Here is a 15,678-nt window from a genome sequence, read left to right on the forward strand (position 1 = left end):
CAATGACGCGGTTCCTCCATCAGGACCACATCTCCTAACCCTCCCCACACAGAACTACTCACTGGGGCGCTGCCTAGTGTGATCAGGACACAAAGCTGAATACGGAAATTCTCTCAAAGAACAATGAGAGTCAAATATACTTTTATTTGGTTTTTTGAGACAGGGTTTTTCTGTGTAACAGCCCTTGCTGTCCTGACACCCACTTTGTAGACCAGGCTGGCCTTGAACTCACAGAGATCTGCCTGCCTCTGCCTTTGAGGGCTGGGATTAAAAGCATGTGCCACCAAGCTCGGAGGAAATACACCTTTGTAAAAAACCATCTCTATGAAAACTGGGAAGGTATAAATTAATTGTTCTGTTATCCAGGAAATGTGCTGAATTGACATACTTTTGAGTTGAATACCCTCGCTTTTCAAGAGCTGTAACTATTCTTGTTATAGAGAAAAATCAGCAATATTAAATTTAGGCCAGTACACACATAGGGCCACACATGTTTTCTTAAGGAATAAAGTTAAGGAATATAGGCTTTTTTTTTTTTTTTTTTTTTTTTTAACTTCAGGAGAACATTTGAATCTTCCAGGCCTGTGATCCTGGTAGTTAAGGGGAGGGAGTCCCAAGACCAGGGAAGAGATTTAGATCCCACCCTCAGGAATAGGTAGGTGGGAAACATAGGCTGTTAAATGATAGAAGTATTTATCTGGATCAGTCCATGTGACCTATGATAAACAGATCCAAGTCACAACTCCCTGAAGCTTACATCAACTTTTTTTTTTTTTTTTTTTTTTTTGTTTTTCGAGACAGGGTTTCTCTGTGTAGCCTTGGCCATCCTGGACTCACTTTGTAGACCAGGCTGGCCTCGAACTCACAGCGATCCGCCTGCCTCTGCCTCCCGAGTGCTGGGACTAAAGGCATGTGCCACCACGCCTGGCTACATCAACTTTTTTTAAGTTTATAAAAGAGATAAAACGTTCAGACACAGTAGCCTCACCATCCTGTAATCTATACCACAATCCACACTGTAGAAAAAGCAGTAGGTTCATGCCTTTGAGTCACAGTAAAAGAAGAAAAGCTTGGGGACCCACCAGGCACAGTGGTGCACACCTGTAATCCTAGCACTGGGAAGCAGAGGCAAGTGGATCTCTGTGAGTTCGGGGCCAGCCTGGTCTACAAAGTGAGTCCAGGACAGCCAAGGCTACACAGAGAAACCCTGTCTCAAAACAAACAAAGAAACAAACAAACGTGGGGACCCAAAAGATAATTCTTTCCAACAAGTCATTTAGCATAAGACACAGATGATTGATTACTGAGAGCAGTCATTGCAAAGCAAGTTGAAAATTTATATTGATATATGCTTTGTGAGTTTATCTATTTTAGAGTAAAGTCTGCCAGCAAGGTAAACTGTGTCTGCATCAGCCATCCTCATCAGGAGACCAAATAGCTCTAGAAAAGCCAGACCAGATCTTACATGTGAAATGAACTGACCAGATAGTTGCAGCCTTGGGGAAAGAAGCTGCTTTGCTTGCTGTTAACAAAATTACAGTTAGCAGTCAACATCATCAGAGGTCTAAGAAGGATAAATTGTAGCAGGAAATATAATGCAAATGGCCTGTGTATCCACTAAAATGACAGAGACTTATCGCTACCTGGGCAGTTCCCATAGGCTCCCATGATCTACAGGGCTTCACTGGGGCATAGGTCCCAGGTCAGCATCGGTCTTTGCCTCCCAGGCCCAGAAGATCCAAATGATTTTCCTGTGGAGGAGGAGCTTGGGGTTGGCATATGTTCTCTAGGCAAAGTGGAGGAATCAGCTCTTCAGTGTTCTGCTTGTCCCTTTTTTTAACCTTAGTAAAGATGGCTGCCAGCCACATTCATCTCTGTCCTAATGATGTCACATCAGTCATGATGGAAGCAAGTCACATAGTTTCTATTTTTAAATTTCCTAGTTTCCTGGTATACCTATTTTTTGAACAAGAGTCTAACCCAAGTTACATATGTGTGTGTATGTGTGTAAAAAAAAATCTATACACAAGCTGGGCATGGTGGCGCATGCCTTTAATCATAGCACTCAGGAGGTAGAGGCAGGCAGATTGCTGTGAGTTTGAAGTCAGCCTGGTCTACAAAGTGAGTCCAGGACAGTCTAGATAACATAGAGAAACCCTGTCTCAGAAAACAAATAAACAAACAAAAATCTATACATACCTATGCATACTTTTTTAAATCACCAACTTTAATTACAAGGTTTTTAAATTTTTTATTATGTATGCAGTGTTCTGCTTGCATGTAACACCTACAGGCCAGAAGAGGGCACCAGATCTCATTATAGATGGTCTTGGAAAACTTAAAAAAAAAAATTTTTTTTTTTTCCTTAGGAGAAGACCTCGGGGAAATTTAGAGGAAAGTTTTTTTTTCTTTCCGAGACAGGGTTTCCCAGTGTAGCCTTGGCTGTCCTGGACTCGCTTTGTAGACCAGGCTGGCCTCGAACTCACAGAGATCCACTTGCCTCTGTCTCCCAAGTGCTGGAATTAAAGGCGTGCGCCACAAGACCCAGCGAGAAATATTGAAGAGTGGAGAGTAGAAACCTTTGGGACTGTAGAGCAGCAGAGAAACAGTTAGATATAAGAGATTTTGGGATCTGTCTTAGTTTGCTGCAACAAAAACACCATGACCAAAAAGCAAGTTGAGGAGAAAAGAGTTTATTTGGCTTATATTTCCACATTGCTGTTCATCATCAAAGGAAGTCAAGACAGGAACTCACGCAGGGCCGGAACCTGGGGCCAGGAGTTGATGCAGAGGCCATGGAGGGTGCTGCTTTCTGGCTTGCTTCCCATGGCTTCCTCAACCTGCTTTCTTATAAAACCCAGGACCGCCAACCCAGGGATGGCCCCACCCACCATGGGCTGGGCCCTCCCCAATCAATCACTAATAAAGAAGATGCCTTACAGCTGGATCTTATGAAGGCCTCATCTCAATTGAGATTCTCTCCTTTCGGATAACTCTAGTTTGTGTGTCAAGTTGGTATGAAGCCAGCAGCACAGGCTCATTTGTTTCTGTGGTGGCAGTAGTTGTTATGGTTTGGGAAGAGAACTTGAAAATTGAGTGTGCCATCCTGGCCACTGAGTTGTATTGAATAAAGCAAGGCTTTAATAAAATCTCCAAGCCCAAGGAGAAAAAGAGAAAGGGTTAAAAAAAAAAAAAGAACCCTGCATGAGGAAGGGTTCACAGAGGCCACAAGGATGAAGATAAAACTGTGGGACCGCAGTTCCTGGGGGAATGCAAGGAAGCTCCAGGAAGGAGCTGAGAACCATAAAGCAACTGGAGAGACAGACTGCGTGCGAGAGGCTTCTGGAAAAAGGACGGGTTTCAATAGAGGGGAATGAGCAAGTGCCTCAGAGAGTTTCCCACGTGGTGGAACCCAAGGGGAAATGGGAGGCCCCAGGGCACAGTCACGAAGTCGGTGTGAAGAGACACATGGTTAGAGCAGGTTGAGGGGAGAAGCAGCTGAAAAGTCACATTCTAGAATTTGGAGTCAAATATGGTGGGAGGCAGAAGCCAGCAGGAACAAATGATCCACACATACCTTGGGAGATAGGATTGATTCGCAGCTTGATTCGGAGAGGGCAAGTCCCTTAGATGGGAGCTCTTACATGCCTCTCCTGGGTGTGGTTGAGGAGATTTTACCACAGACAGGGAGAAAACAGCCAGAGGCATCTGGAAGGGTCCAGACTGAACCAGTGTGGAAATGTAAAAACTCATGCTCTCAGAGTAATACACACCCACACACACCCTGCCTCTGCCACCCCAACCCCCCACCACCCCCACCCCACCTCGGGCAGAGTTCCTTGCACAGCTGGTAAACACCACCTAGGGTCAACCAATCAGAAATGGGGCCATGCACTTTAGATGTGTTTGTGATGTGAAAATAACTCTTCATGGTCAGGCTTGCATGCCTGGACTAACCAACGTAAAGGTTATGCTGTTATCTACCCTCTTACCCAATCATGAAACACCAAGGCTTGGAAACCCCTGCTTGCAATTTTTTTTCCCTTTAAAATCCCATAGCCCCTGCACCTCAGGACTACTTTCCCAATCTGCTGTGTCAGGGACAGTTCTCGACCCGAGCTGCAGCTTGTAATAAAGACCCTGTGTGTTTGCATCGGATCCCTGGTCCTGGTGGTCTCTTGTGGGGTCTTGCAATCTAGGCATTACACCAGACAGTTGACTGAACTGGGCGGTGAGAAGGGGGGAACGAGAGAAGGCAGGGGACAGGATCCAGAGGGCGAAAATGCACGTGAACCAAGAGGTCGTGTAGCCAAAATGGCTGAGTAATGGAAGGAAGAAAAGCTGGGGAAAAGGAAGTGGCAGCCCAGCCCCAGGGAGGGAGAGGTTTAGGGGGGAGAGAGGAGTGAGAAGTGGCGGGAGGGAGGAACCATAGGTCCTGGGAGAGCTGGGAGGAGCCAAAGGTACTGCGGGGACAACACAGCACTTCCGGGGAGAGTAGTGGGAGCTGCTGAGGGTTCTGCTCTCTAACTCTACTCTTCTCTGACTTTACTCAATCTCTCTCACTCTCTGCTGGCTTTTTTTTTTTTTTAATCCTCTCCTGCTCCCAGAAGTCCAAGAGGCAACCAACAATGAAGGTCATAGGGCAAGCAAAGCAGTTCTAAGGGCTACACGTTCCCATGGGCCAGTTGAAGAGAAGCTGGGGTTTTCTTTTCTGTTTGTTTTTGTTTGTTTGTTTTTGGTTTTTTGGTTTTTCGAGACAGGGTTTCTCTATGTAGCCTTGGCTGTCCTGGACTCACTCTGTAGACTAGGCTGGCCTCAAACTCACAGCGATCCGCCTGCCTCTGCCTCCCTAGTGCTGGGATTAAAAATGTGCGCCACCACACCCAGCCAAGCTGGGGCTTCTTTAGAGGGCCAGGCACACACACACACAAAATTACACTACAAAGGAGGGGTCAGGAGGGAGGTTGAAAACATTCCTTTGGGAGGTACAGCTGGCCATTGTTAGGGGTAACCAGTGAGTTCAGTTAAAGGATGTTAGGTAACACATGAACATCTTTCCTGGGTAGCCATGACAGAGCAGGAGAGTCAAGGATCTAGAAGCACAAGTTCCTTTGCTTCTGGGAAGTAAATTGCTGTAGTTACAGAAATTGCCACAGTTCGACCCAAATGGAGAAGCTACAAAAGTGGCAGAGCTCTGCCTAACATTGAAACAGTGAAAAGTGGGGCAGTTATTGTCCTTAGAATTTTTCTGCCAGAAAATAGTAGCATTCTCATCAACAGATCTTTTTGTTCTTGTTTGCAGATCCACCTGGCTCTGCCTCTCAAGTACTGGGATTAAAACTATATGCCAGGGGGCTGGAGAGATGGCTCAGAGGTTAAAAGCACTGATTGCTCATCTAGAGGTCTTGAGTGCATTTCCCACATGGTGGCTCAACACCATAGATAATGTGATCTGATGCTCTCTTCTTCAGGTGTGCATGCAGGCAGAGCACTGTATACATAATAATAAATAAATCTTTTTTTTAAAAAAAACCTAAGGAAAAAAAAACCTATATGCCAGCACACCCATCCCTCACGAAGGGATCAGAAATTTGAAAGAAAGACACTGTAGTGGGAGGGGGAGGAATAATCCCTGTTCAATGGCCTCCAAGCCTGCTCCTATCTAACTACCTAATATTATCCCCCTTGAAAGTTGAGACCCTACAATCATTTTGAAGATGGATGCCAAGTGAATCTGGCTGCTTCATGCTGACATTGGGGGCATAGTAGAGTTTAGGGTTTTCACTCTCAAGCATTGGAGGCTGATTTTTGTTTTGTTTTGCTTTTGTTTGTTTGAGACAGGATTTCTCTTTGTAGCCCTGGCTGTCCTGGACTCGCTTTGTAGACCAGGTTGGCCTCGAACTCACAGCGATCCCCTTGCCTCTGCCTCCAGAGTGCTGGGATTAAAGGTGTGGGCCACCACGCCCAGCTGGAGGGTGATTAAGGAGACATAGGTAGTGGAATTTAGATGTGCCAGCACCATTTGAGCATGGATGGGTATAAACTAGATAAAATCAAGACAGCAGGTGAATAGACAAGGTCAAGAGATGAATGACCTTAAAAACAAGGAATTTCCGAAATTTGTGGATAAATGGATTGAGCTAGAAATGATCATAATGAGTGAGTTCACCCAGAAGCAGAAAGACTCAAATGGTATATACTCACTTATATCTGCATACTAGCCCAAGGGGCATGTCCCACGAAAGCCTTCACTTACCAGGAAACTGGGACAGAGGGGAGGACATCCTATTGGGACTCTAGATTAGAGAAGCATGGGAGAATAGCAAAGTAGGAGGATCCAGAGGGTCCTAGAAACCTACAAACAGAACATTATGATAGGCAGATTTGGGCCCAGGGGTCCCGCTCAAACTAAGGCACCAGGCAAGGACAATACAGGCGGTAAACTTTAAGCCCCTACCCAGATCTAGCCAATGGTCAGAACATTCTCCACAGTTGAGTGGAGAGTGGGATATGACTTTCTCACATACTCTGGTGCCTCACATTTGACCATGTCCCCTGGAGGGGGGGGGGACCTGGTGGCATTCAGAGGAAGGACAGCAGGTTACCAAGAAGAGACTTGATACCCTATGAGAATATACAGGGGGAGGTAATCCCCCTCAGGAACAGTCATAGGGGAGGGAAATAATAGGAAAATGGGGGGGGGAGGAATGGGAGGATACAAGGGATGGGATAAACATTGAGATGTAACAAGAATAAATTAATAAAAAAAAGAAAAAAAGAGTTGAATGACCTGGGATCGAAGATGTGGCAAGTGTAATAGATTCCACCCAGTCTTTACTCTGATGGTCCAGGGTTCTTCATGAATAGGACGGTAGCATTTGGCACTGTCTTCTTCTGATTTGGGGGGCCCTTGGAAGGCAAAGGAGGCATGAGTAGAATCTACTATAACAAGAGCAGCACATGAAAAGCCGGGCGTGGTGGCGCACGCCTTTAATCCCAGCACTCGGGAGGCAGAGGCAGGCGGATCGCTGTGAGTTCGAGGCCAGCCTGGTCTACAAAGTGAGTCCAGGATGGCCAAGGCTACACAGAGAAACTCTGTCTCGAAAAACCAAAAAAAAAAAAAAAAAAAAAGTAAAAAAGAGCAGCACATTTGTTTAGGGGAAGCATGAACGTCCTTTAATTAGTGGGGTAGCTGTGAGTACGCCATCTGGTACCCCGTCGTCACCCATACGGAGTAGCCTGGAAAGCTTGACTCATTGTGTGTATATCACCATCAAGGTTTTAATGTTGATTATCCTTTTCTGCCTGGCGTTCAACACCCTGCAGCTGGCCCAGCTCTCACTTTCTCTCTTTTTTAAAAATTTTTATTATTTTTATTTTATGTGCATTGGTGTATGTATGTATGTCTGTGGGTGTCAGATCTTGGAGCTATAGACAGTTGTGAGCTGCCATGTGGGAGCTGGGAATCGAACCCAGGGTCCTCTGGAAGAGCAGTCAGTGCTCTTAGCTGCTGAGCCATCTCTCCAGCCCATGCTTTTACTTTCTCAATGCAAACTGCACGTCAGGTGCTCAGTGGTCACTTGGGCTTGAGAAGAACCCCTTGCTCCTCTAGTTTTTCTTTGACCAGTTGTTCCACGTTTTGAGAGTAAGTAGAGGCCTCCTTGGCCATGGCGTCCTTGAAAGCACAGAGAGTGTGCCCCTATGTTGACTCTCTTCTATAGTGTACATAGGCAAGTCCCTCATGGATCTCCAGAGCCTCTGTATACAAGAGGACAGGTGACTCACCATAGCTGTACACTTTTTTGAGATGCCCCATTGTCCCTAAGACCTAGTTGACCTTGGAAGATAAAGGTCAAAATACTGTTCCATTTAGGCCCTTTGGCCACACTGATTTGGCCTCTAAGAATGGACAGATTAATCACCCCAGTATTGACCAATAAGTCATACATTAAAAATTCACTGTGATATGACACTTGAAGCTTGGCAGGGATATATTTTCTTAAAATAGACCTGATTTATGATCATGTTTTCAATCCAAAAGTTGATGACAGTAGTAGAAATTACAATTACTTTGTGTAAGAAACCTGAAAGCACAAGGTTCAGCCTTCCCCCGCCCCCCTCCCCAGTTCCAGGAATAGCAGAGCCTCAGGGATCAGCTCCCAGATGACAGCAATTGTCTGTGAGGGTCACGGGACTGTCAGAGCAGAAGCCGACATGTCCTAGAGCCACTCGACCTTTCCAGGCAATGGAAATGTTTTCAGAATACATACTGGATGAGAGCTGAGACAGTAATCAGCCAAGTAACTTCTGAATGCTTGTCTGGCTATTCTTAACTTTAGTTACTGTGAATGAAAAGTAACGAGGTAGCCGGGTGTGGTGGCGCACACCTTTAATCCCAGCACTTGGGAGGCAGAGGCAGCTGGATCGCTGCGAGTTCGAGGCCAGCCTGGTCTACAAAGTAAGTTCAAGACTACATGGAGAAATCCTATCTCAAAAACAAAACAAAACAAAACAGAAAAGTAATGAGGATGAAATTGGCAGTTTTAATTAATATGACCATCTGCTTATATACCACTTTGATCCCATGTAACTATAAACCCATGTAAACAGCATATAACACATGTAAACACCATATGTACACCTAGCTACATATATAGATTTCTTTAGTTTAAATAAAATTAAAACCTTAAAAAAAAAGCTTTGACTTTTTGTTGTGGTTTGGGGGGTTGGCACTAGTAGGAACTGTGGCCTTGTTAGGGTGGGTGTGGCTTTGTTGGAGGAAGTGTGTCACTAGGGGGTGGGCTTTGAGGTCTCAGAAGTTCAAGAGCAAGCTCAGTGGCTCCCAGTCTCAGCAGGGCCTGCTGCCTGTGGCTAAGGACGTGGAGCTGTCAGCTCCTGCAACACTGTGTGTCCTACAGGCCTCCGTCCTCCCTGCCATGATGACAGTGGACTAAACCCCTGAAACGGTAAGCCAGACCCAGTTAAATGTTTCCTTTTATAAGAGTTATAAAACCCTGAGACACTTTTTTTTGTTTTGTTTTGTTTTTCCAGACAGGACTGTCCTGGAACTCCCTCTGTAGTGGAAGCTGACCTCGAACTCACGGAGATCCACCTGCCTCTGCCTCCCAAGTGCTGGGATTAAAGGCATGTGCCACCACTGCCCAGCCCAGAGACCTTTTTTTTTTTTTTTTTTTTTTTTTTTTTAAAGTGAACCTGTGGTGTGTTTCTGCCTCCACAGGAGAATCCTGGATATGGGACTGGGCCAAGCATCACACAGGAGAGGAATGGTTGTCTGAGTGTTAGTGTCCACAGGCTTCTGGGGGTGGGGGGAGGCAGGGTAGCAGCCATAACTGCCCATGTATCAGGGTGGAAAAAGCGGACACAGCACAAAGAACAGGAATCTGACCATCCTGGCGGGACTGGAGCAGGGAGCTTGGTTTCGAAGTAGGTTTCACAAGGAAGAACCGTGCAAGAAAGGCAGTGTTCCTCAGCCAGAGACTGTTCTGGAGAACTCTGGTAACAGGTTTTGGAAGTAAACAAAACGGGGGTGGGGGGGGGCAGTCTGGGTGGCAGCGGAAGGAATATAGCTTATCAGGAGAGAATAAGATTCAGGAATGGAGCTGGGCGGTGGTGGCGCACGCCTTTAGTCCCAGCACTCGGGAGGCAGAGGCGGGTGGATCGCTGAGAGTTCGAGGCCAGCCTGGTCTACAAAGTGAGTCCAGGACGGCCAAGGCTACACAGAGAAACCCTGTCTCAAAAAAAAAAAAAAAGAAAAAGAAAAAGATTCAGGACTGGGCCAGCCGGGCTGACATGGAGAAATGAGAGCAGCAACGAGAGAGAGAGAGAGAGAGAGAGAGAGAGAGAGAGAGAGAGAGAGAGAGAGAGAGAGAGAGAGAGAGAGAGAGAGCGCGATGTGGAAGCAGAGACAGATAAAGGCTTGGACGGGGGAAACCTCAGTGCATGTGCCTTCTGTTCACACAAGGAAACCACATATAAGGGCATTTAGAGTAAGGAAGGCAAATGTGTTGCCCTCTAGACAGTGGCAGCAAGTGTCAAGGGGCACTGTGGCCAGGCTGTGTGACGCCAGAGAACAATTCTGGGGAGACATTCTAGAAGAGGTTCTAAGTGGATAGAGGGTTGCTGGCCCCATAGTGAGAGGAGGGGTCCATGGAGCGTCTTCTCAACAGCAAACAGGCCAAATGGAAAGGGTCCCAACCAACAGCCCTTCAAAAGCAGAGAGGTCTCCACTGCCCCTCTAGGCCGAGATTAACAGTTCAAAACAGGGGATCTCCTGTGGTGGTTCATAGCGCCCTCAGCTCCCTCTCCACGTGTCTGCCTGCACGCTGCCGTGCCTCTTACCATGAAGATAACGGACTAACCAGCCCCAATGAAACGTTTTCTTTAGTTGCCTTGGTCATAGTGTCTCTTCTGAGACAGCAGTAGGTACCGTGGACTAGGGTTTTGCTGTGATAGGCCTAACCAAGCTTCGTCTGGATGAATGTGGATTTCGGGGCTTCGAATTAAGAAAGCAGTGGAATGCTTTAAGCTGGGCTTAATAGGCTAACTTAGTAGGAATGTGGAAACAGTGGTGCTGAGGGTAAACACATGGCTTGGCTCTGGCTAACACTACCCACCCACACACTCACACCACATAGTGAATATTAACTTTTCTTTTTGTTTGTTTTGTTTTGTTTTGTTTTTTGTTTTTGAATCAGGGTCTCTCTGTGTAGCCTTGGCTGTCCTGGACTCACTTGTAGACCAGGCTGGCCTTGAACTCTCAGCGATCCACCCGCCTCTGCCTCCCGAGTGCTGGGGTTAAAGGCGTGCGCCACCATGCCCGACTGAATATTAACTTTCTATAAAGCCTTGGGAGGCAGGCAGAGCTTCGTGGCCACGCTTACCATGGGCCGGTTCTCAAGGCTCAGTTCTGTTCAGGTCGCCCAGACGTCATCACAGGTGCTGGGGCTTCAAGAGAAAAACGGCAGCATCACGCTCAGAAACACTTCAACTGTTCGTCCAGCTCTTCCACTGTTTCCGTCTGCTCGACCAGTGGCCTGAACCCTACATCTTATTCAGGGTGCAGCATCCAACAGCCACTCGCCTTGCCTCTGACCTCACTTCCTCCTTGTTAATTCTTCCCATGGATTCCAGGTTTGGGATGTGGGGAACGGCTTTTTCTGTAAACACAGCCTGGTCTACAAAGCGAGTCCAGGACAGCCAAGACTACATAGAGAAATCCTGTCTCAAACCCTCCCCTCCCCCCAAAAAAGGTTCTCTGGCCTTTTCAGCCATATGGGGAAGTGTCCCCACATGTGGCCCGTCTTATCTTTCACAGACGTGTGTGCTGCACTACGTAGAAGTTGCACACGGGGACAGTGAAGCTGGCAGGGCAGCAGGAAGGCATGCCCGGCCATGGCACTTATTAAAAGAGGCAATGTTAGGCTTAACTGCCGTGGATGCTGCACCCTCAGAAAGTAGCTCCTCGGTGGCATGGCACCACTCACGTCAGAGGCAAGGCGAGTGCTCCTACCAAACTCGCCTTTGGTTGTGCTGTGCGCAGGTCCGGGCAGTCTTAGCTTCACTCCTGCGGCTGTGAGAAAAGACCTTGACAAAAGGAACTCAGGGAAGAAAGGTTTTATTGCAGCTCACAGATCCTGGTTACAATCCGTTACTGTGGGCCAGTCACGGTGGCAGGAGCTTGACACAGCAAGTCACACTGCAGACATAGTCCCAAGGCAGACAGCAAGGACGCTCGGCGCTGAGCTCCTGTGTCCTGTTTATAAGGTCCATACAACAGCGCTGACAGCATACAGGGTGGGTTTTCATACCTCAAACAACACCGGTAGGAAAACCCCTCACAGCTGTGCCAAGGCAAAGCTAACCCAGATAACTCAGCGGTGAGACTCCTTCCCCGGGGGACTTCAGAGTGTATCAAGTCACGGCATGTTAAGCCACACCTCCCCTCTTCTGGGTGTTTCACACTGATGTAAACACAGCCTGACCCTCCAAGTCCCCATGGTGTGACCTTCGCCTGAGGATATTATGAAGGTCTGTTCGCCCCAGACAGGGCACCAATGAATGACAGGGACAAAGAATGACTCCACCCAAGTGTGGCTTGAGGGATCACCAAGTTCACCTGGGGGGTATTTACAAGGGCACGAGCCAATCATGGGCAGCCACTGGGAAGGAAAAGTCCATCTCCCGGAAACCACTAAGTCCTCACACTCCTTCCACTGACAGAACTGCCCGGCAGCCATCACCATCACCCTGTGTCTGGGAGAACTGTGACCCTGAAGGCTTCACAGCTTTGTTTCCACTTGGGAGTTCGTTCATGGAATCTAAGGGAGCAGTGACATTAAAGGCTTTAACACGCCTAACATTCACATTGCCTCTCCAACACGTGACCTCATTCATGAAGGCTTTCCCGTATTGTTTATAGTCACGTGGCTTTTTTCCTTTCACCACGATGCATTCTTTCATGACTTTAAGGCAAACAGGGATAAAGGGAAGATTAGCCATATCCTGCATAGTCATGGGGCGTTTGCCCAGCATGGATTAACTTACTTCGTAAAGGAAGTGAGACAGTGACACTTACCACATTGGTAACAAATGCACACCTGGCCCAGAAGGACACTGTGACCCTGAAGGGTGTGCTCTGCAGTTTACCTAGAAAAGGCTCACCCCCATCCTGAGTCTTTGCCTGCGCTCTGTGTAGATGGGGGGATATTTTACAACACTGTTTACATTCAAAGGGTTTGCTGCTAGTATCTGTTCTTTCATTATTCCTTTGAAGAAAACGGGGATAAAGGAATTAGATATTGCTGACAATCATATGGGCTTTCCACTCCGTGGACGGACTGATGTCTCTTAAAGGAACTGTGCCGGCTGAAGGACCTGCCACACCGCACGCACTGGTACGGCTTCTCCCCGGTGTGCCTTCTCTCATGGGATCGAAGGTAAGAGCGGTGTGTGAAGGTTTTACCACACTCTTTACATTCATATGGCTTCTCTCCGGTGTGGCTCCTTTCGTGAAAGCGAAGGTAATTGTAACTTGAAAAGGCTTTGCCGCAGTGTTTACATTCGTAAGGCTTCTCTCCGGTGTGCGTTCTCTCGTGCAGCCGAAGCGAGGACTGGCACCTGAAGGCTTTCCCGCACAGCTTGCACTCAAACGGCTTCTCACCGGTGTGAGTTCTTTCGTGCACCTGAAGTAGAGAGGGGTAAATGAAGGACTTGCCGCACTCTTTGCACTCATACAAGGTCTCCCCGCCGTGGGTTATTTTATGCCTGTGGAAGGACGCCTGACAGCGGAAGGCTTTCCCGCACTCTTGGCATTTATAGGGTTTCTCTCCCGTGTGAATCTTCTCGTGGAGCTTGCGGGACGTGAGCCACCTGAAGGCTTTGCCACAGTCTTTACACTCGTAGGGCTTCTCCCCGGTGTGAATCCTCTTGTGTAACTTGAGGGTCCTGTGACTTCTGAAGAATTTCCCGCACTGTTTGCACTCGTAGGGCTTCTCCCCGGTGTGAATCCGCTCGTGTAACTTGAGGGCTCTGCTGTACCGGAAGGTTTTCCCGCACTGCTTACACTCGCACGGTCTTTCCTCGGTATGAATTCTTTCGTGTAACTGAAGGGCGCTGAGATACGTGAAGGCTCTGCCGCACTGTTTGCACTCGTAGGGTTTCTCTCCGGTGTGGATTCTTTCGTGCAAATGAAGGGCGCTAAGGCCCCTGAAGGCTTTCCCGCAGTCTTTGCACTCATAGGGCTTTTCTCCAGTATGGATCCTTTCGTGTAACTGAAGGGCACTAGGATAGCGAAAGGCTTTGCCGCACTCTTGACACACATAGAGTTTCTTTCCAGTAGGACTTTTCTCTTTCTGAAGGGAACCTTTGTCACACTGATTACCTTCACAGTCGGTCTCCTCAGCCTGGCCTCCTGCTAACTCCTTGTAGTCATAGCCGTGATGCCCATTGTAAGTCAGGTGATAGAGTCCGAAGGTCTTCAGACACACCTCGCACACCGAAGGGCCACTCGAAGCCTGCGTTTCCGCACATCCTTCTGTGCTCGGAGGATTATCAGAGTCACGTGGCTTCTCTTCGGGTTCCTCAAGTTCGGGCTGTGTGTCCTCAGGGTCAGATATGATGTGCCTGACAAAAGATGAAAGACACGTGAAAATTCCTCCCCCACACTGCTGCTCACATGGAGACTGGCGCATGGGCACGGCTGCTCTACCCTGACGGCCTCCTTCAGTATCACCAAGTCTGTAAATGTAACTCCCGTGAGGAGTGACGAGCGTATTAGCCACAGTTACTCTACCACTGTTGGCCTATTAGGCCAGCTTGGACAGCCTGCCACCCCACACAAGCAGAATGTGTGCCTCCACACGAAAGGTCTCGCAGTAAGTGGACCGATGGGTCCAGAACATGGTTCCCACAGGCCTAGGATCGAGATGGTGGCATTTGTTAATGCAGTGTCTCAGAATCGGTTCCAAAGGACTATGCAAGATCTGTATCTTATAAGAAGGTATACATTTGGAATAAACATTTTCTACTCAATCTGGCAGCTTCACAGGAAATTTGGAATAGTTCTACCTGAAGACTTAGCTATACTAGTCCTGGGCATACACCAAAAAGATGCTCCACCACACAACAAGGACATCTGCTCAATTATGTTCACTGCAGATTTATTGGTACTAGCCAGAAACTGGAAACAACCTAGATGTCCCTCAACCAAAGAATGGATAAAGAAGCTGTCTGATGGAAACAGAGGCAGAGACCCACAGCCAAGCAACAGTAAAAGCACGGAGAGTTTTGTAGAAGACTGGGAAGAAGGACTGAGGGAGCCAGAGTGAGCTGCCCTGGGGACCCTACACGCATGTAGCAGGTGAGCAGCTTGTTCTTCATGTGGGAGCCAGGGCTGTCCCTGACTCTGTTGCCTGCCTTTGGATCCTTTCTCAGAGCTGGGCTGCCTTACCTGCCTCAGTGAGAGAGGATCTGCTTAGACCTACTGTAACTTGATGTACCAGGGTAGTTGGTACCCATGGTGGGCCTCCTCTTCTCTGAGAAGGGGAAGGGAAAGAGGAGGGAGGGGACATGAGGGTGGAACTTGGAAGGAAGAAAGGGGGCTGCCATCAGGCTGTAAAGTGATTACCGTATTTTCCGGCATATAAAACAACCCCTAACTTTTCTGTTTGGAATATAATCACCATATAAGACTACCCCTCTTCCAATGCACACCAAATAAAAATGAAAAAAATCAGACTAGATTCCAATATGGTAATTTTAATTCAAATGCTTATGACATGCATGAACTTAGCAAACAAACAAACAAACAAACAAAAAACCAAAAAAACCCTTTCACTTATAAACATTAAGGCTGTTTGTCATCAAACGTAAACGTAAATCAGTACCTTAAGTTTTTCCTAATTCACTTTAAAGCTGAATGGAAGGATAAGACAATAAACCCATGGGAGCTGCCATGCTGTTTGTTTTCTAAGCTGTCAACCCACTGGAACTGATGATGATAGAAGGGGGGAGAAAAAAAAACCAATAGAGAGAAAACAAATGCCTGGCAAGTCCCTGGCGAGTTAACAATGCCCGTTACAACCACAAGTGACAGTACTTTTACAGGTTTTGCTAGCATGACAGTTTCCCTTTAAAAGCCTTCAAAATCCTCCTGTTCAT

General features: G+C 47.4%; 2 protein-coding genes across 3 annotated transcripts in view; both read right to left on the bottom strand.

The window, feature by feature from the left end:
• LOC127210226 (zinc finger protein 14-like) overlaps positions 1–15,678 on the bottom strand; it is a 75,776-nt gene that overhangs the window by 49,515 nt on the left and 10,583 nt on the right. The gene's annotated exons all lie outside the window — the stretch shown is intronic.
• Positions 12,733–14,210, bottom strand: LOC127210149 (zinc finger protein 709-like). The gene has a single exon (XM_051169820.1). The coding sequence runs from the start codon at positions 14,208–14,210 to the stop codon at positions 12,780–12,782; it is 1,431 nt and encodes a 476-aa protein (XP_051025777.1). The 3' UTR covers positions 12,733–12,779.

This window comes from Acomys russatus, chromosome 27, assembly GCF_903995435.1.
Source record: "Acomys russatus chromosome 27, mAcoRus1.1, whole genome shotgun sequence".
NCBI lineage: Eukaryota > Metazoa > Chordata > Mammalia > Rodentia > Muridae > Acomys > Acomys russatus.